A 15,370-nucleotide genomic window follows, 5' to 3' on the forward strand; every position below is an offset into this window, starting at 1 on the left:
GGAAAATAGCCATAGTAAAACTATATAACACACAACATATAACCATGATTATAAAATCCAACCATTGTAAAAATTGGAATATTAATTGGTTCGATACCCATCGATAATATTTTTGCATTTTCAAATGGAAAATCACTACATTTCACCATAATCATAGCTTCCAATCATGATGATGTATTCACTTGAGTTTATTATAACTTATGTAAAAAGCTTATTTCACCAACTGCTCATTAAACATATAACATTTCAATCAGATTTAGAAATTAATAATATGACAAATTAAGTTATATTAGAAGAACAAGTTACACTAATTAATATTTTTTGACATTTCTACAATTCATTATCGGTATCTTGCTCTTTAACAGTAAGAATGTGCTTAAATGGTTCTAATTCTTCAACCAACACTTCCTTCTCTACTAGTTCATTATGCAAAGTATTAATTTTGTATACAAAACCAGTAGAGAAGGAAGTGATAGCTGAAGAACTATAAGTGTTGAACCAAATTCTAACCGTTAAATAGCGAGATACGAACAATGAATTGCAGAAAGCTCAAAACACTGATTAATGTAAGTTATTTTCTAATATAAATTAATTTTTTTCTATTATTATTTTCTAATCAATTCAAAAGGTTATATATATTAAGTGAATTAGAAATATATAATTAAAAAAGATTTTAAATTTACTTATTTTATAAAATCTAATTTAATTATATAAATATAATCAAAATCATACAGAAATAGCAGGTAAACAAGCAACAAGCTGCGTCTATCCCTTTTTAGTTGACAAAATCAATACTTTTAAAAACCATATTCATTGTCTCAGATGACACAATATTGTTATGTATGAGCCTTTATATTATTTGCAAAAGATTCACTATTTCTGATGCTAGAAAACAAAAAATGTCAAAGGAAAATGGTATGAAAACATGTTGATTGTCAGAATACGCTTTCTCATGCTTGACCACTTTACTTGAAGCGATTTTGAAAGTTGTATGTCCAACAGTAAAACCTCCAGTCCCCAGTCCCACAATTGGAAAAACCCCAGTCAAGTTCACACATGCATGTTTTCTTCTTACCCACCCATACACCAAAACATCTGTTGTCCTAAAAATTGATCTCCCTTCCTGTGGATCAGTTAAGAAATTCATAGGCGCCTTTTCCTTCACAGATACCCCTGCACGCATAAGTATATCAAATATGACACCTCTAACAAAGTCATGTCGTTATTTGAATCCTGAAAGCTTCCTTTGTGCCAAAAAGTGCAAACCTCATCAATAGTAAATAAAAGAATCATAAGCTGATATTTAAGGATGCTACGATACTCTATCAGAAACACATGTTGACCTAAATCATCAATAAGAATAACAAAGAAATTTTTTTAAGCATCTGATGCTTACAAACAATAAAAACTACTTTCTCATGTGATTATGTTAAACTTTACATCCATGTCTCAAATATTTTTTATATAAATTGTTTCATAAAATACTAATTTAAAATGGAACATAATACATTTATTGTACTACCTCTAGTCCCATTTATAAAAAAAAATCCTCTTTTTAGATACATTAAATAAATAATGTATCTAGATAATATGTTGTCCAAATACATTATTTATTCAATGTATCTGAAAAGAGAATCGGACCCTTCGAGAGTTGCGGGTCCTTGCCGCTGCATGAGTGGTAGCTCACGCTCAAAACTCCTCCGAAACGAGTCCTAGTCGTTGCGCTGCGGTCCGTTTCCCGACTTCGCTTGCGCGATTTTTTGCACTTTTTTATTATTTGTTTAATCCACCCCCGACCCTAATGAATCGAGTATGTATGAAGGGGTTAGTCAAGCGGTTCGGGTTCTCGGTCGATTCCTGTTAGATCAGAGGAAGTATTCCCTAATTTTTTATCAAATTATATTCTCTCTATCTTATTATCCTTATAGAAAAGAGTAATGCTACTCTTACACCCAATTCCTACACCCAATACTTACACCAAACACTGTTCACCGTATTTATACGGTGAACAGTGTTTTTAAAATAAAATAATAATATTTATAAAAAATATTTTTTATTTTTAAAATTACGGACGACACTGTTCATGTATGAACGTGCATTAACCAACTTCATTATTGCATTAACCAAATTTTTACACTGTATTAACGAAGTTTGATGACTGCTAAAAATTATTTTTAATACCTGGATTTTGCATTAACCAACTTCATTACTGCATTAACCAAGTTTGGTGACTGCTAAAAAATATTTTTAATACTGGATGTTGCATTAACCAACTTCATTATTGTATTAACCAAATTTTTACACTGCATTAACCAAATTTGAATAATGTTATTTTCACACCCATGAACAGTACTTTACAGTAGTCACCAAATTTGGTTAATGCAATGTAAATTGTTGGTTAATGAAGTTATAAAGTTGGTTAGTGACACAAATTTAAAAAAATAAAAAATTATTTATTATTATAATAATATTTTACTGTTCATAAAATATATATTTTTATTTAAAAAACACTATTCATCGTATAAATACGGTGAATAGTGTTGGGTGTAAGTATTTGGTGTAGAAAGTGGTGTATGAATAACATTACTCTATAAAAAAAGGCACTAAACATATATTTTTGTTTGCAAAAATTAGTTTCTTGTTTTGGATAACATTTTTCACATATTTTCCTTGTATTTTCTTCATCGAATAAAGACAGCCTGTCCCCTCACTTTCAACTTGGATCTCAGGTCTTTCACTTCTCTCCCTATCTTATTACTATTCTTTTCTACAACTCATCTCATTGGCCCTTCACACTGGTACTACACTACACTCTCAGATCTCACTCACTCATTCATCATCATCATCCAATTATTGCATAATTGCAGAGTTTTCAGGTGAAGGGATTCAGTAGAACTTGCCATGGCGAGCAGAAACCTAGAGAAGATGGCATCCATCGATGCTCAGCTTCGGCAACTGGTTCCTGCTAAAGTCAGCGAGGATGACAAACTTGTTGAGTACGATGCTTTACTCTTGGATCGATTCCTTGATATTCTTCAGGATTTACATGGAGAGGATCTCAAGGAAACTGTGAGCATTTCATTCATCCTTTTTCACTAATTTCTTACATTTCTCGGTGATGATGCTTAATTTGTTCTTATGCAGGTTCAAGAAGTGTACGAACTTTCTGCTGAGTATGAAGGAAAGCACAACCCTCAGAAACTGGAGGAACTTGGAAATTTGATAACTAGTTTGGATGCCGGAGATTCTATTGTTGTAGCAAAGTCCTTTTCTCATATGCTTAACTTGGCGAATTTAGCGGAAGAGGTTCAGATTGCTCATCGCCGAAGGATTAAGTTGAAGAAGGGTGATTTTGCTGATGAGAATAATGCAACTACTGAATCTGATATTGAGGAAACTCTTAAGAGACTTGTAGGGGATTTGAACAAGACTCCTCAGGAGGTTTTTGATGCGCTTAAGAACCAGACTGTTGATTTGGTTCTTACTGCTCATCCTACTCAGTCGATTCGGAGATCTTTGCTTCAAAAGCATGGAAGGTTGGATCCAAAACCTAGTAATTTTACTTTTGTTGTTTTTGTTTTAGTTTAGTTCTTTTGAAGATGTTAAGCTTTCGTTGGTTCGTTTTCTTTACAGGATACGGAATTGTTTGACACAATTGTATGCGAAAGACATCACTCCTGATGATAAGCAGGAGCTTGATGAGGCTCTACAGAGGGAGGTGAATATCAAAACTCTTGGGATTTCTATTAATGTTGTTTCAAACTGTCATGATTATACCAATTTTTTTATTTGTTGCAAGTGCTTTTTGTCATCTACAATGTAGATATAGAAATGCAGTTCTAGACATGAAATAATTGTTGACTCCATGTTATTAAAAGTATATTCAATTTGCAAAAAATGCTTTATAATTGAAGATTTGTAACACTTCTTCAATTACTTCTGTTCATGTAGATCCAAGCTGCCTTCCGTACTGATGAAATCAGGAGGACCCCTCCAACCCCACAAGATGAGATGAGAGCTGGGATGAGCTACTTCCATGAAACAATTTGGATGGGTGTACCTAAATTTCTCCGTCGTGTTGATACAGCCTTGAAGAACATAGGGATTGATGAACGTGTCCCGTATAATGCTCCACTTATTCAGTTTTCTTCTTGGATGGGTGGTGATCGTGATGGTATGATTATTTTTACCTTTCTCCGATTATATTTTGCAGTATAAGGAAACAGACACGTGTAGAGACTGTGAATCCTAACATTATAAATGTTGCCATCTCGAATGTCAACCTTTAGACGGTTCATATTAGTTTGTTTGTAGTGTATGTCATGATACTGTTAAGCTTCTCCAGTGGTCAAATCTCATGTCTAACTATGCACAAAATGATGCAGGAAATCCAAGAGTAACTCCTGAAGTGACAAGAGATGTTTGCCTATTGGCTAGAATGATGGCTGCTAATTTGTATTACTCCCAGATTGAGGATCTTATGTTTGAAGTAATTTAGAGCGATCTAAAATTTTTTAAACGATATGATTGTGGATGGTTTATTACTATGGCAGCATAATGCTAACTTCCCTTTTGTTTCTGTAGCTATCAATGTGGCGCTGCAATGATGAGCTACGTGTCCGTGCAGAAGAACTTAACAGGTCTTCTAAGAAAGATGCAGTCGCAAAACACTACATAGGTGTTTACTTAAGTCTTTCTTTTAAGTTCAATTTAGTATAATTCTTATGCCACAGTGAACGCTCTCAAATTATGATAAATACTTGTGGTGGCATCATAATAGGTTTGTTAGTTTACTTGATGATACTCTTTACTCAATTTGTGATACAGAGTTTTGGAAAAATATTCCTCCAAATGAACCATATCGAGTGCTACTTGGTGAAGTAAGGGATAGACTCTACCAAACTCGTGAGCGTTCTCGCCATTTGTTAGCTCATGGGTACTCTGACATTCCAGAGGAACATACCTTTACCAATGTTGACGAGGTAATATATTTGCTTAATTTTCTTTTCAAATAATACAATCTTTTCCAGTTTCTGATTTTAGCAATTTCAAAGTCACTGTTGTTTGTTATGCAATTATTTCGTCCACTGGTTGTTTATATTGTTCGATAAACTCTATAAAACCTGTTTAGATTTTAATATAATTTTGTCTTCTGAAACATTGAAATTTTTTATTTGATGGATTGTCATCAATGTTTACATTTATACTAGTTAATTTGTTCTTCACTTTTGTTTGTAGTGAAAAAGGATAAAATATATAGAACAAGGATATGTTGTATATTAAAATATTTAGTTAAATTGCATGTTTTTTTTGGCTTACAGATGGTAACTAAACTTTTTTAATATTGTGTAGTTCTTGGAACCTCTTGAACTCTGTTATAGATCACTTTGTGCTTGTGGTGATCGCGCAATTGCTGATGGAAGTCTTCTAGATTTCTTAAGGCAAGTCTCTACTTTTGGTCTTTCACTAGTCAGGCTTGATATCAGGCAAGAGTCAGACCGTCATACCGATGTGTTGGATGCCATTACAAAACACCTGGAAATTGGCTCCTACCAAGAATGGTCTGAAGAAAAGCGGCAGCAATGGCTTTTATCTGAACTGAGTGGCAAACGCCCCTTGTTCGGGACTGATCTTCCTCAAACCGAAGAAATTAAAGATGTTTTGGACACATTTCACGTCATAGCTGAACTACCATCAGACAACTTTGGAGCATATATCATATCAATGGCTACTGCACCATCCGATGTGCTTGCAGTTGAACTTCTACAACGCGAATGTCATGTCAAGCAACCACTGAGAGTTGTACCGTTGTTTGAGAAGCTTGCAGATCTGGAGGCAGCTCCTGCCGCTCTGGCCAGGTTGTTTTCAATAGATTGGTACAGAAATCGGATCAATGGGAAACAAGAAGTTATGATTGGGTATTCTGATTCAGGTAAAGATGCTGGAAGATTTTCTGCTGCATGGCAGCTATACAAGGCTCAAGAGGAGCTTATAAAGGTAGCTAAGGAATATGGTGTTAAACTGACTATGTTCCATGGTCGCGGAGGGACTGTTGGAAGAGGTGGCGGTCCCACTCATCTTGCTATCCTGTCTCAGCCTCCAGATACCATCCATGGATCGCTTCGTGTAACTGTCCAAGGCGAAGTTATTGAGCAATCATTTGGTGAGCAGCACTTGTGTTTCAGAACGCTACAACGTTTCACTGCAGCTACTCTAGAGCATGGAATGCATCCTCCAATATCTCCCAAACCAGAATGGCGTGCTTTGATGGATCAGATGGCTGTCATTGCCACAGAGGAGTACCGTAGTATGGTATTCCAAGAACCCCGTTTTGTTGAGTATTTCAGGCTGGTAAGATTCCTAAAATAAAGATCAATTACTTTTTCTTTTTTTCCGATTAAATAAACTGACGTTTATATTAATCATCACTAAAAACTTTCTAAATTGCAGGCTACTCCAGAGTTGGAGTATGGCCGTATGAATATCGGAAGTCGACCAGCCAAGCGAAAGCCAAGTGGAGGTATTGAGACACTCCGTGCTATACCTTGGATTTTTGCCTGGACACAAACAAGGTTTCATCTTCCAGTGTGGCTAGGCTTTGGGGCAGCATTTAAGCATGTTATTGACAAGGATATTAGAAATCTTCAAATGCTTCAAGAGATGTACAATCAATGGCCTTTCTTTAGGGTCACTATTGATTTAGTGGAAATGGTGTTTGCTAAGGGAGACCCTGGTATTGCTGCTCTGTATGACAGGCTCCTTGTTTCAGACGATCTATGGTCATTTGGGGAGCTGTTGAGAACCAAATTCGAAGAAACTAAGAAACTTCTTCTTCAGGTAAAGCTATATTAATTCAGTTCTTTCCTAACCAGGTATTTGTTTCCAGTTATTTAAATTTTGTTATTGGGAATAGGTTTTTAGGATTTATAATAATGAGGATCTTATATTTTAGTATTTCTTTTTTCAAAAGAACGGGTTGGCCATCATTTATTAAATTCCAAGTAACCATTTCTAAAAAGTGAGGCATAAAGGTTGTTATAGCAATGAATTTTTTTTACACAGATTATATTCTTATCATTGAAATATTTTTTTCTCAACCCCCTTCGGATTAAAACCATAGAAATGTATAAGTTATTTCATAGAAATCTTTTTTTCCCCAAGGATTAAAATTTTGTATCCTTATAACAAACACAAGAATACACTTCCTCTAGCCATATATTCTTGGGAATGTATCTAAAAGATTTGAACTATAAGTAGCTTTTTATTCTTTGTTAAACATTGAACTATTTCCTAAGAATAAGATACTGATCAGTTATTACAAAAGCTTATTTTCATTTTTCTGCTGTAATGGTATAGGTTGCTGCGCACAAGGATCTTCTTGAGGGAGATCCTTACTTGAAGCAAAGACTCCGCCTGCGTGATTCGTACATTACTACCTTGAATGTTTGTCAGGCTTACACATTGAAACGCATCCGTGATCCAAACTATAATGTGAAGCTACGCCCCCATATCTCCAAAGAGTTTATAGAGATAAGTAAAGCTGCTGATGAACTTGTAACACTGAACCCAACAAGTGAATATGCACCTGGTTTGGAAGACACCCTCATTCTCACCATGAAGGGTATTGCTGCTGGCTTGCAAAACACTGGTTAAATCCAAGCTTCTGTTCTCTTTCCTTTCACTTTTGCTTTCTTACATAAATAAGGAATTAGTTGCACACACCAAAAGGGTTTCCATGCTTCTATGCTAAAGAGATGGATGCACATTGCACTGTTCCAGTCCTATATTATTATGCGGATCACTACTTACACTTATTTGTATCACTTATTTATATCAACTACTTGTTACACCAACATCTTATACAATGCCTAATGAGTTGTTTAAAATGCCAAATTATATGTCGTGTATGCAGACACTATGAGAAAATAGGTGGTTTATCTTTCATTAACATTTGTGTCAATGTTTTTTTCTTCCATAAACATGTACAGGTTGTGATAGTGTTTCTACAATCACCCATACAAAATCCATCCTACTACATGTAAGACAAAATCAATGACAAATGATGGCAACTAAATTTTAACATTATTATTTTAGATTAAAGACTAATGAGGCGCGAAGGTTTCAATATAGAGGAAGACATCTCAACAATGTTTACACTCCAATTGTTGAAATCATTTGCAGCAATTTGCAATTATATTAAAAAAGGGAAAACAAGAACAGAACTATGGGGGTTAAACCAGAACTTCATGAATTAATTGTTTGAATTTAAAACCAGGGAGACACTTTATTCCTTAAAATCTCCCTAATAATGAAATTGAGAGTAAGTAACCAACAATGAGTCATGGTATACAAGACTATAAGCAGCTAATTTATCAGCAGAAATGTTACCTTATAATGTGTAGCACTCTAAAATTTATATGATTACACGGCTATCAGTAGTTATTACATCTACCTTGAAATGCTAAGTACCTTGTATTTTGAATGAATATCATCCACTACAAATTTTGATGTTTATGATTGATCTAATCACCAAGCAGAAGGATGCTTTTCACATGTTTTTTCCCCTCATCAAATGAGGTAAGTCATTATCTCTAGACAAAACATATATGACACATGCAATTGTCTTAATATGAGATCATGCATATCTCTTACACAAATGCACTTGTCTTAATATGAAATCTTGCATGTGTCTCAACAATTCCTCAATATGTGTACATAAGTTAAAGTTAATGGCATCAACAATCCAATCCATCTCTATAGATTTTAATTCCTGATATTTTAGAAAATCTTGCCTAAACATTTCATAAAAAAACATTTCCTTAATCATGTTCTACATTTGTGGGGTAGGGAATTTATTTTGATGATTAGTATGTCACTTACATACTATCTTAGATTAATGCAAATATTCCCATTAACTTCCTTTTGTTAAATTTGACATTTATTAATCCCATTTTTTTATAAAACTTCATTAGTAAAAATATTCAACTCCATGAAAATTTCTCTAATCCATAAATGGATTTAGACAACTTATATACTTAATAGCATCCTTTGGATTTAAAAAACCTTATATATGTGTCACACACACACACATATATATATATATATATATATATATATATATATATATATATATATATATATATATATATATATATATATATATATATATATATATATATATATATATATATATATATATATATATATATATATATATATATATATATATATATATATATATATATATATATATATATATGAAGCCATTTCATTACAAAACTTATGTACTTTATAGCATCACTTGGATTTACATAACCTTCTATATTTGATGCCGTGCACGCCCAATCCAATTCTTTGTCCCCATTTTTAAGCTGGATTGATAACAACTTCTGACCACCTCTCGTTCTCCTTTTTAAAATCCTTACACTCTCGTTCTCCAAGGGGTATTTCATGGTTATAGAAATACGAGAGAATGAGAGACTTTTGGATAAAACGGATAAAACGGATAAAACTGTGTATTAGTTACATAAGGAATATGCAACAGTGTATTCTATTCTATTTTAAATAGGCTAAGGAATAATCTATAAAATACTCTATTTATGCAAATGTTAACACCCCCTCAAACTTGAGCATATAAGTCAAATGTACTAAGCTTGCCACATATATAATTAGTTCTAAGACCATGTAGACATTTTGTAAACACATATGCCAATTGATCAATAGAGTTGATAAAACTTATGACAATGTCGCCTGATTCGATCAACATGCTTGGTCCTCTCGTGAAAAACTGGATTTGAAATAATATGCAATACAACTTGATAATAAAAAATAAGTGTCATTAGTCTCACTTATTCAAATTGAAATTCTTTGAGCAACCGCTTCAACCAAACAAGCTCACATGTTACCAGTGTCATAACCTTTTATTCTACCTCGACGTTTGATCTAGCAACTACATATTATTTCTTACTTTTTCAAAATACCAAGTTTCTTCCAACAAGTACACATTACCTAGAGGTGGATCGTCTATCAATGGGCAAGCCTGTCCAATTAGCATCAAAATATCCAACTATCTGAGTATGTTCTTTATCGTCATAAATGAGACATTTTTTGGAGCAGTTTTGATGTATCTCAGAATTCGCTAAAAAATTACCAAACCATCTTTAGATTGAGCTACCTCAATACCAAAAAAATAACAAAGTTTACAAAGGTATTTCATATGGAATTGATTCGAAAGATGTTGCTTCAACTGGATTCTTTCTTGTTGATTACTACCAATTATGACAATCTTTTACATGCTTACACAGTAGACCCACTGTCTTCTTGTGAGATTTTTTTCCGGCACACTGTGTTCCAACTCTAGTTTTCCTATCTTTTACTGTAGTTATTTACTTGGAAAATATGAATTCTAATGACCATGGGTTCATTTTCACGGGGTATGATTCCGACCATATATTGAGGTGATAAGACGGTGATGATTTGGGAAGTTGTTATCATCTATGTGGGTGGTTATGAGATATGTATAACCGGTCGAGCATACCTTTTTTGAAAGGAGCTTGATTCACCTCCTATGTAAACCTCTTGCGATGGTATTTATAGCGTGGTAGATATGTTTGTCGACCTTAGGCTTATTTCCCTTTTCTTGTCTAGGGTTCCTAACGACTATATTAAGACATATTTTCTAGTTTTAAGGGATTCGTTACAACGAGGCATGTCATCCATGTCTGCTTGAATGAACGATGACACGTCTTTATTACAAGAGTTAGATCTACGTCGTTCCCACTGTAACGCCCTGATTTATTTTAATTATTTCCCTGTAATTAAATTGTGTGATATGGTGTGTTGATTAGTGTTTTGGTGTATTAGAGGATCCTTCGGTGTAGGGTGATAACCTTAGAAATTAGAAAGAGGGTGTTGGGGGTGTGTGAGCAAAAGTGTAGAAACACGGGGGTGGTGGGAGAGTGTTATTACTATTATTATTTAAATTAGAAATTATTTAGATAAAATAATATTAGTAGTAATTGAATCAAATAAATAATTAGTTGAAATATTATTTATTTATTTAGTTGAGATTAATAATAATATTATAATAAGAGAAATAAGAAATTGGTGAGGTAGAAGTGTAAGTACGTGAAAAAGAGAAGAAATAAGGAAAAAGAGAAGAGAGAAAGTTAGTGCTCAAGTGAAGATTCCATTATTAGAGGTTGAAGAACCCATTGCCAGGAATACCAAGGTAAAGGTGGAGTTCCAATTCTATAAAGTTTTGCATAATGATTTATAGGTTGGGGTTTATGATTGCCATTGTTGGAGTGCTTTTTCTTCATGTTGTGTTCATCTCTTTTATGTGTTGAATGAAATTGATGTATGATAATGTGTTATTCATATGATTGGTCGATTGGTGTGTTAGTGATTAGTTGGAATATTGTATGTTAATATAAATGAACCCGTAGAATCTAGATACACAATATTGTATGAAAATTGGGAATTTTGGAATGGGTTGGGACTGATTTTCGTATAGTGACTTTAAAAAAAAAGGATTTTCGTGACTGTAATCGGTTAGTACTTTTGGGTTAACAGGTTACATAGTTAAAAATTGGAAAAATTGAGCTTCTTGGGGAGGGGGTGTAACCGGTTAGCACTTTTGGGTTAATCGGTTACAATTGCGAAAAAATGAGTATCCTAGCTATTATAAATGGTGTAATCGGTTACCGCTGTTTTGACAGGGTTTTGTAAAACTTCAAAAATTCATATCTTGAGTTTTGAGTGTCTGTTTGATGCGCCGTATGATAATAGTGTGATTATCATCATCATCATCATCATCATTATCATTGTTCATATATCATTTGCTAACCAAAAATATACAAAAAAGATTTGTGTTTGCTTGTTGCTTGTTTCTCAAGGTAGGTTATAGTCAGGAGACTCAGGTAAATTAGGGTTTTGAGGCCCACAAAGAAGTTCAAACATTCTCACGTCCTCAAATGATTCCCCTCATCAAAATACAAGTCCCAAGTGTGGCTCAATTCAAAGTCAACAACTATCATCTTCATCTGGTGCAAAAATTAGGGTTTTTGACCTAATTCATTTGGGAAGTTAACTTTTAATCAGGACATGACTCCATGGATCAAATCATGATTCAAGGATCTCCAATGCCTCATTATAATCCACTCACATCATTCATTTGATTGGAAGAACTTGATTCAATTGATACTTACAAGAATGTAATTCATCTGGAAAAACTCAACTGTTCAAGATCACCTTTGACTTTTGAGAAATTTGATCAACCATGGACTTTTAAAGATCAAAATCATGAATATATGATTATTAAAGTCATTTGATCAAGAAAAATCAATCAAGAGTAAAAAGTCAACAAAAGTCAAAGTTGGAAAATTCTAAACACTTAGCAAAATTTCAAGTGTTTTATGCTTAGAAAATTCAAACTTCATGCACAAATTACATCAAGATCCAAGCTGAAATAGTAAAAACTTTTAACATGAAAGTTGGAGATCTCAATCCATACTACAACTTTGGTAGTGACAAATTTTTTCCAAAAAATCAACCATTTGAAAGATATGGGCTCATGAAGTAAAAAAAACTTTTAGTTTGTCTTAAATTATTAGTGGTTCAATTCTTTAAGTTGCCTGAGGTACATTAGCTAACGGTTGATAATTTTTGTTTTGTTTGGTTCTCTGTGATTTTTGTTGAGTTATATTTTGTATAATTGCCTCTTCTCTTCTGCTAATATTTTTCTTTGTTTTAAAAAATTAAAAATTTTAATTTTAATATTATAATATTAATCAAATAAACTACATTAAATTTTATCATATTAGTTCAATTTTTTAATAAATTATCAAAAAGATCCGATCAAATCAAATCTCATATAATTTTATTTTTGAATCAAATAACGAGTGTCTCAATTCAAAAGCTTAATAAAAAAAAAGAAGTTGTTACATAAATTTATGTATTCAATATATTGGAAATTGAAGTGATTAATTTTTTTATTTAAAATTCTCAAAGATTCCCTTATGACATTTCATAACCAAGCTTTTAATTTCAAATTAATGTAAATTATTTATTTAATATGACTACAATTACTTAGCCGTTAAGTTCACATTACATTACAACACGCTCCTTCGTTGAAACAGAAAAGAACTCAATAACAGAAAAGAACTCAATAAGTAACATCACAAATCAAACTAAGACCAAACGTTGAGGGTAATCCTGTAATTCCACAAAAATCCGACCGTTATAGAATTTCAAAAACCACAACCTCACACACCATTTTCAATTTCCTTCATATAACACATTTTTCTCACCACTGTTTCTCAAACATCTCAATGGCCAATACAAAGAGTGACGAACACAGCAACGTGAGATCATCAATCATGGAATGGAAACACCTGCACCCACTTCACCAAATAGCCGAAACCCCAACCCACAAACTGCTCCTAAAACAATGGCTCAAGGAAGAAGAACTCATCAACGGTCGCATCGCTTTAAAAGAGACCCAAATAGACTCAATCCGAAAAGAAATCACAATGCTCTACATCTTCTTCTTCCTCTTCCATTCCACAACCCTCATGCTTCTCTTCAACAACTCTTCATCATCTTCAACAACAACAGCACCTAACAAAGCATGTCACAAATCGTGGGTCCCGTCGCTATGTTCGTTGCTGTTTTCGCTGGGGTTTATATGGGCTTTGAGATATAAGAGCGACGTGGAGGGTCATATGGAGAAGATGCTGTGTAGGGAGAAAGAGGATAGAGGGTTGTTGAGGAAATGTTCGGAGGAGTTGAAGAAGAAAGGGCTGGAATTCGATTTGTTGAAGGAAGTTGATGCGTTGAGGAGGGCCAAGAGTTTGAGAGTGGAAAATAAAGAGGTGAGGAAATGGTCTTCCAGGGATTTTGTTTCTCTGTTTTTCTTTTCAGTGGCTTGTTTGTCTCTTGCTGTCATAAGGGTTATTTTGTGTAGTTAGGGATTTGAGATTGGAAAATGGGTTTTGGGTTGGCAGAAGATTTTGGGATCTGTCGATTAGGTTTTGGTGATGGTTCAATGTTGTTGACGGTAGATGCAGAATGTACTGTTCTGCTTTTGTTATTTTTAATTTTGGTGTAATTTGAGAATATTAAGTGAAGTTCATGAAATAAAAAAATAGTTAAATAGTTGCTTTGAATTTCTGTGATTTGATTGTGATTTACAATTTGAGGATGCAAATTACCATATTTGATCTTGATACCAGTAATTCTATGGAGAATTTGAGAGAGCCTACATCTTTAATTTTGAACTTCTGAGTCTGACCTAGAAAATATTTGACAGCTGAAATTTCATCCAAATTATTCGTACTTAAAAATATGTCATCTGTAAAGACTAACAAAATGGTAATCTACTGAAATTGTAGTTTACCTTCAAACTCTTGCTCGTCTGACGCCAAGCATAGGCCGCTAAGTGGATGATGATTCGTTTTTTAGTGACTTCAGTTCTGCCTCATCGTAAGTAAATGAGATGAGGGATGAGGTGGTTGTAAGTTCTATTGGTGAGGCGCAAGAAGGCTGATAAGGACTAAAGGCGAGTGAGAGGTCTTTGGTTACAATCAAATGAGAAACATATTTAAACATTTTAAGATTGAGTGATTCAAATAAAGAAACGTTGAGTCTCCAATATATAATCATGAAGTGTTTTTATGAACTTGTTGAGTTAATTTATTGTAATTTATTTGTAATTTCTTGTTGGAACTCTTGATTGTTAGTGGATTAAAGTGTTCTTGTCTTTCCCAATGTAGACCATTAGAAGATTACACACTCCAGTAAGTTAAACTTGCAAGAAAAAAGAAAAACAGACATTACTAAATAGTATAGACTTTAACACACTTTTTGTGAAATGATAACACACTTTTTCATTAATACATTGTTAAGATGTACAGGAGTAGTTATTTGGATCCAACAAAGAAAAAATAGTTAAATAGTTGCTTTAAACTTCTGTGATTTGATTGTGATTTACAATTTGAGAATGCAAATTACCATATTTGATCTTGATACCAGTAATTCTATGGAGAATTTGAGAGAGCCTAAATCTTTAATTTTGAACTTCTGACCTAGAAAATATTTGACAGCTGAAATTTCATCCAAATTATTCCTAATTAAAAATATGTCATTCACATAGATTAATAAAATGGTAATCTACTGAATTTGTCTCAAGCTCCTATTATAATCAAATGAGAAACATATTTACATATTTTAAGATTGAGTGATTCAAGTAATGAAAGGTTGAGTCTCTAATACATAAAAATCAGGAAATGTTCTTGTGAACTTGTTGAGTTAATTTATTGTAATTTATTTGTAATTTATTTTGGAATTCTTGATTGTTAGTGGATCAAAG

At 33.3% G+C, this 15,370-nt stretch overlaps 2 protein-coding genes across 4 annotated transcripts; both read left to right on the plus strand.

Annotated features, from left to right (window-relative positions):
• The first annotated feature begins 2,626 nt into the window (after window positions 1-2,626).
• Window positions 2,627-7,948, plus strand: LOC131620382 (phosphoenolpyruvate carboxylase, housekeeping isozyme). 3 transcript variants are annotated; one of them, XM_058891444.1, is made up of 11 exons: window positions 2,627-2,729; window positions 2,868-3,069; window positions 3,145-3,536; window positions 3,634-3,718; window positions 3,952-4,174; window positions 4,386-4,489; window positions 4,585-4,678; window positions 4,828-4,982; window positions 5,353-6,351; window positions 6,451-6,837; window positions 7,357-7,948. In XM_058891444.1, the coding sequence occupies exons 2-11, from the start codon at window positions 2,902-2,904 to the stop codon at window positions 7,651-7,653; spliced, it is 2,904 nt and encodes a 967-aa protein (XP_058747427.1). In that variant the 5' UTR covers window positions 2,627-2,729; window positions 2,868-2,901; the 3' UTR covers window positions 7,654-7,948. The 3 variants fall into 3 exon arrangements, with proteins under 3 accessions (XP_058747427.1, XP_058747425.1, XP_058747426.1); XM_058891442.1 differs by having other exon boundaries at window positions 2,664-2,798; XM_058891443.1 differs by having other exon boundaries at window positions 2,673-2,798; window positions 2,877-3,069.
• Window positions 7,949-13,246: 5,298 nt separating this feature from the next.
• Window positions 13,247-14,168, plus strand: LOC131617023 (uncharacterized). The gene has a single exon (XM_058888412.1). It carries the CDS (start codon window positions 13,332-13,334, stop codon window positions 13,968-13,970), a length of 639 nt encoding a protein of 212 aa, XP_058744395.1. The 5' UTR covers window positions 13,247-13,331; the 3' UTR covers window positions 13,971-14,168.
• Window positions 14,169-15,370: the final 1,202 nt, after the last annotated feature.

Source organism: Vicia villosa, linkage group LG7 (genome assembly GCF_029867415.1).
Source record: "Vicia villosa cultivar HV-30 ecotype Madison, WI linkage group LG7, Vvil1.0, whole genome shotgun sequence".
In the NCBI taxonomy this organism is placed as follows: domain Eukaryota; kingdom Viridiplantae; phylum Streptophyta; class Magnoliopsida; order Fabales; family Fabaceae; genus Vicia; species Vicia villosa.